We start from the raw sequence: 5,522 nt of genomic DNA, 5'->3' as shown, positions 1-5,522 counted from the left end.
GGCCCGCCCTTTCAGAACCCATGGCTTTAATACACAGGAGATGGAGCCCTATCTGTGAACCAGACACTGATGTGTGGAGATAGACAGGGACCTGGTGAGTCACAGAAACCCGCTGGGCTCACAGGGCTTTGGCCATCGTGAAGTCTGTGCCCTGTGACCAGCACGGGGAGCTGTGGGACTGCCCCGTGGTCCTTACACAGTTGCTCGGTGAGGGCCATTCACTCAAGACTCTGGGCCTGGAGGCAGGGCCCTGTGTGACCTGAGGGGACTCAGGGAGGGGGGGACCTGAGGGGACTCAGCAGCTGTGTCCCCTCCAGCCTAGCAGAGTCCCCTGAGCAGGGACCTGTGTGTTGCCTCAGCAGGTGCTTCCTCCCAGTCCTATCTCTGGGGTTGAAAGCAACCTCCATTCATCTCAGTATGTGGTATGAGATGAGTTCCAGCACAAGGGAGGGGCTGGGCAGTCACTGGATGGGACCCATTTGCATGGACAGTCCCTCCTGTGGCAGAGGGTGGAGGAGAAAAGGAGGCTTGGGGCAGCCCAGCCCACTGTGGGGACCAGAAGCTGTGCTACCATGGACTGGACTCCTCTCCTCCTCATGCTCCTGTCTCACTGCACAGGTTGGGACAGGCCCGGGGACACAGGGAGCCCCCAAATCTCTATTCCTGTGCTCAGAGTCCTGAGAATTCCTTTTTCCATTTCTAGCTTCATCACCCATGATTATCTGTTTGCAGGTTCCCTGTCCCAGCCTGTGCTGACCCAGCCGCCCTCCCTGTCTGCATCTCCGGGAACAACAGCCAGACTCACCTGCGCCCTGAGCAGTGGCTACAATGTTGGCGGCTACTACATAAATTGGTTCCAGCAGAAGCCAGGGAGCCCTCCCCGGTATCTCCTGTACTACTACTCAGACTCAGATAAGCACCAGGGCCCCGGGGTCCCCAGCCGCTTCTCCGGGTCCAAAGATGCCTCGGCCAATGTGGGGCTTCTGCTCATCTCTGGGCCACAGCCTGAGGATGAGGCTGACTATTACTGTGCTACATATCATGGCAGTGTTACTCACAGTGACTCAGATAACCAGGAAGTGAGATAAAAAACCTCTGGGTCCACAGATTTTGTCTCCAAGCCTCTTTTATTGAGAAGCTTCTGTGGAGGATCCTATAGGGGAGAGTCCTCTGTGGTGAGACCTGTCCTTGAGGAGGTTGAAGTGACACACAAGAAATTTAATAGTGAACATATGGGAATCAACATAGACCTAGAAAGTCAAAAGACACGCAGGCAAAACGAGATCTATGTTTTTGTGAATTACATGGAAGGAGGTAGGGGTCTAGTATTCAATGCAAAGAAATGCACTTCACAGACAGAAGAAGAAGAGTAGAGTAGATGTTTCATAAACAATGTGTGCAGGGCCCCTGGGAAATGATGGGACACAGAGGACTGTGACCAAACAGGCTTTGCTGGGTCCCCGTCTGCCCCACCTCGTTCATATCCTAGTGCAGTTGTCTGTGGTGCCAGCTGTCTTCCTGGGGCAGCTGCCCCCCCTGAATGTTTCAGTCAGTTGAAGAGACATGAAGAGCTTTTCCTGAGTGTATGGGCATCAACTGCTTTTTAACTCATGATAGTATTCATGTCAGTGTGGCCCATCCAGGGGTGGCCTGTCTTGTGCCCTGTAGTTCTAGTAAAAAGTTGCTAAGGCCAAGGTCAAAACGTTGCTGCCTGTGTTCTCCTCTAGGATTTTGATGGTTTCCCGTCTCACATTTAGGCCTTGCATCCATTTTGATTTTATTTTTGTATAGAAAAATAAGTGTAAGAAAGTGTTCCAGTTCTATTCTTCCGCATGTTTCTGTCCAGTTTTACCCCATGCCATTTGTTGAAAAGACTGTCTTTTTTCCATTGGATATTCTCTCCTGGTTTGTCGGACATGAACTGGCCATATATTTGGGTTTTCTATTCTGTTCCATTGATCTCTGTGCCTGTCCTGTGCCAGTAACCATACCGTCCTGATGACTCCAGCTCTGTAATCCAGCTTGAAGTCCGGAATCAGAGTCTCTTTAAATAGATGCTATATTATATTCACAGGCTATAAAATACAGACCCTGCTAAATATTTAATGTTATCAAGCTCTTGTGACTCCAGCGTGGCTTTGAGGCCGGTGACCTCAGTGTGATCTCCCTGTTTGCCTGGGTGACAGTCTCATGTTGCTGGACATGTGATGCCGCTGTTTCTGTCCTCATTTCCAGCAGCTTCCTTTCTTCAATGAATACAATTTGGTTCCCTCTGTTCCTTTCTACCCTGATGTCTAATTTGGTATCTGTTCAGACTCTGGTCACTTCATTCAGTACTTGTTTTATCCTATGTAGTTCAAGGTTTATTTTCTCATTTTCTGTTCTGAGGATGAAAATTCATAGCCTGAGGTCCAGTCAATCACCTCCTTGTGTCCCACGTGGGGACACACCCTTCCGCGTCCTGTGCTGTGCCACAGCTGTCCCTTCAGTGTCCCCAACCAGCTCTCGCTGTCACAAATTTTGCCTTCCCACAGAGCAAAATCTCTAATGAGCAGCGCTGATGGCAGGCAAAGCCTGGATAAAAAGTCTTTGGGAACATGGAGGGGAGATCACATGATGGCTCCATAGAGGTCCCTGCTGGATGCTCAGGCCCCGCTCTGTCCTCACACCTGCAAAAGCCTCATCTGAATTTGCTGAGTCCTGTCTGCCCTGCTCCAGACGGGCCTCACATCCTCACACTCTGTGTCCTCCTCTGTGAAGGTGTGTGTCCCTAGGCGAGCTCCTGTTCACACTCTACTCCCAGAGGCAGCTTGCCTCCTCTGAGCCTGTCACGGGGACAGATCCCTTCTGCTGTCTGCTCCCTTTGTCCTTTCTTCAGCTCCACAGTGGTTCACAGGCTCCCCTTGGTCAGGTCTGATCACGTCCCTCCCGCTAGTCCCCTGTCCACAGAGGAAGCCCAGTCAGGGAAGGCTCACCAGGACTGCACTTCCGTCCTTCCCTGGAAGATCACTCTCATCTGGTAGAAATACAGCCACCAGGGAAGTGGATGAAGGAGGGGTTTGGGGGGAGCAGGTAAAAAGGAGAGGTTTGCCCAGAGAACCACGGGAGGTGCTGTGAGATGGTGTCTAGAGGTTTCTGCAGGCCACGTGCTCCCAGCTGGGCAGCCCTCCACTGACGGTAGGCCCAAAGACTGGGCTTTTTACTTTCCGTGGGGACTGGGAAAGATTGTTCTCTCTGGGCCTGGCAGAGTCCCCTGCACAGGGGCCTGTGTCTAGTCCTAGGAACTGCTTCCTCCGGGCCCACTCATGGGGAAAACAGCTGCATAAGGCAGGCTCCCTTTCCAAGGGCTTCAGGCATAGTGAAGGCACATGGGGGAGAGGCAGGGGTGGTCTCAGTTGCATGTGAAGCCTCTCTGAGAAGGCCACAGGTAGCAGATAAGAGAGGCCTGGGACATCCCAGTCCCAGCCCTGTGGCCTAATAAGGGTCTGTGTCATTATGGCCTGGACCCATGTCCCCCTTATGCTCCTCTGTCACTGCGCAGGTAAGGACAGACCTCAGCACTCTAGGGTTGGCCTCCAGCCTGAGTCAGAATCCTCTGGCTCACATCCTCCAGTGTCTATACTCTGTCCCTTCTCCTCATTCTGATGTGTCTGTGTTTATACTTCCCTGTCCCAGCCTGTGCTGACCCAGCTGTTCTCCCTCTCCGCATCTCCAGAAACAATTGCCAGACTCGGTTGAACCCTGAGCAGAGACAGGAGTGTTGGTGGTTATAACATCTTCTGGTACCAGCAGGAGGCAGGGAGCCCTCTCCGGTCTTTCTGTTCTACTACTCAGACTCATACAAGCAGCTGGGACCTGGGGTCTCCAGTCATATCTCTGGATCCAAAGATGTCTCCACTAATACAGAAATTTTGCCCACGTCTGGGCTGCAGCTTGAGGACGAGGCTGACTATTACTGTGCTACAGCTCATGGCAGTGGGAACGGCTATCGTTACTCACAGCGTCTCAGATAAGGAGGAAGTGATGTAAGACCCCTGGATCCACAGACCTCGGCTTCAGCCTCTTTTCATTGAGAAACTTATGTGGAGGCACAAGCAGGGGTTACATAACTTCAGGAAGATCTGTCCTTGAACAGAGGAAAGAGACATACCCAGGTTATGCCTGCAACGCGGGACAGCACAGGGCATCCCAGGAAGACACTGACATTGACGTAACACAGCCCAACTTCACGTCCCCGTGGGGTCTGGATGATAAACACGAATAAATACTGCATCTGTAACTGAACGTGCTACCCAGCAAACATTCATCCACACATCAGTTCCACCATCTCATTCCATAAAGTGTGACCTTGTGTCACTACTGACGCATCCACAGCTGACATATTGACAATAACCCTGGTCATAGACACAGTCTCTTCTCTCTGAATCAGCTACACTTGAACTTGGACCAGACTCTACAGACTCTTCCTGATAACACTCCCCACACCCTCCCTTCTTTTCTCCTCTCTGCTCCCTCATCTCTCAGGCTTAGGCCTTCAGTCTCTCCATCTGGCTCTTCAGGTAGGAACTCCGTCTCCATGTTAGGATTTCAGAGGGAACTGGAAATGATCTTGCTGTAGTTTTCCAGTCTCCAGGGCCCAACTCTAGGGAGGAGAATGACCAGAAGATAGAGCTGTGTGAATCCTCTCATATTCTCCTTCCTGCTTCTGTCACTTGACAAGGCCCGGACTTCTGATTGAGGGAAGCGTTAAAAGGTCTGCTCTCAAAGGAGCCACAATTGCCTAATAAATCCTCCTCCAGTAGAAAAGGCTTTAAGAAACTGACTTTTAAATTAAAAATCCTGGGCCCTCAGATGGAGAGCCATCCCTCAGTGTGTGGAGAAGCCTTAAGAGGATTTAAGGGCAACTTGGCCTCATTTTTGGTCACATATGCGCATGCACGCGCCCACGTACAAACACACACACACACGCGCGCGCGCACGCGCACGCACACACACACACACAGAACTCCCTCCTGAGTCTATATTGTCCTGGACTCTGCAATTTCTGGGCTTCTTTGTCTCTCCAGAAGTCATGGTCAACCTGAGCTCACCCAGCCATTCTCAGTAAAACAGCCTCCAGGAGGCAGAACCCCAACCAGCATGAAACCCAGTGACATCGAGTGTAACTGAGGTCCTGTCACCAGGGCAGGATGTGCCCTGATCATCTGCTTTCTGGGACAAGTTTATGCTCAGGAATCCCAGGGCAAGTCTCCATCCATTGGGCAGTTCACCCCCCAACCATCTCTGGGCTCCAGTCACTGCCTGAGGCTGATCAGTAGATTGATTCTGAGACAGCAGAGTCAGTGCTGCTCCCATGGAGCTCAAGGCTCATGAGGACATAACACAGGCCCTCCCTGTACTCTCAGGGCTGGCTTCACTCCCCCAGACACTCCAGTGAACCCCCAGCCAGAATGGACCTGTACTGAAAAGTCTGTCCCAACTGAGGGCCACAGGGACTGTGACTTCAGGGACACAGCGCTCCT

The 5,522-nt window shown here is 51.9% G+C and overlaps 1 gene segment (V, D, J or C); it reads left to right on the top strand.

Annotated features, from left to right (window-relative positions):
• Nucleotides 1–556: 556 nt before the first annotated feature.
• On the top strand, nucleotides 557–1,079 carry LOC122236242 (the record flags this gene model as incomplete). The annotated part of the segment is given in 2 exon segments: nucleotides 557–618; nucleotides 733–1,079. Coding segments are annotated over 2 exon segments (393 nt in total), but the record flags the coding sequence as incomplete, so codon positions are not given.
• Between the last annotated feature and the right edge of the window lie 4,443 nt (nucleotides 1,080–5,522).

This window comes from Panthera tigris (assembly GCF_018350195.1).
Source record: "Panthera tigris isolate Pti1 chromosome D3 unlocalized genomic scaffold, P.tigris_Pti1_mat1.1 chrD3_random_Un_scaffold_84, whole genome shotgun sequence".
Taxonomy (NCBI): Eukaryota; Metazoa; Chordata; class Mammalia; order Carnivora; family Felidae; genus Panthera; species Panthera tigris.
Note: the sequence above shows the minus strand (reverse complement) of the source record. Positions and strands in the feature narration are given on the sequence as shown.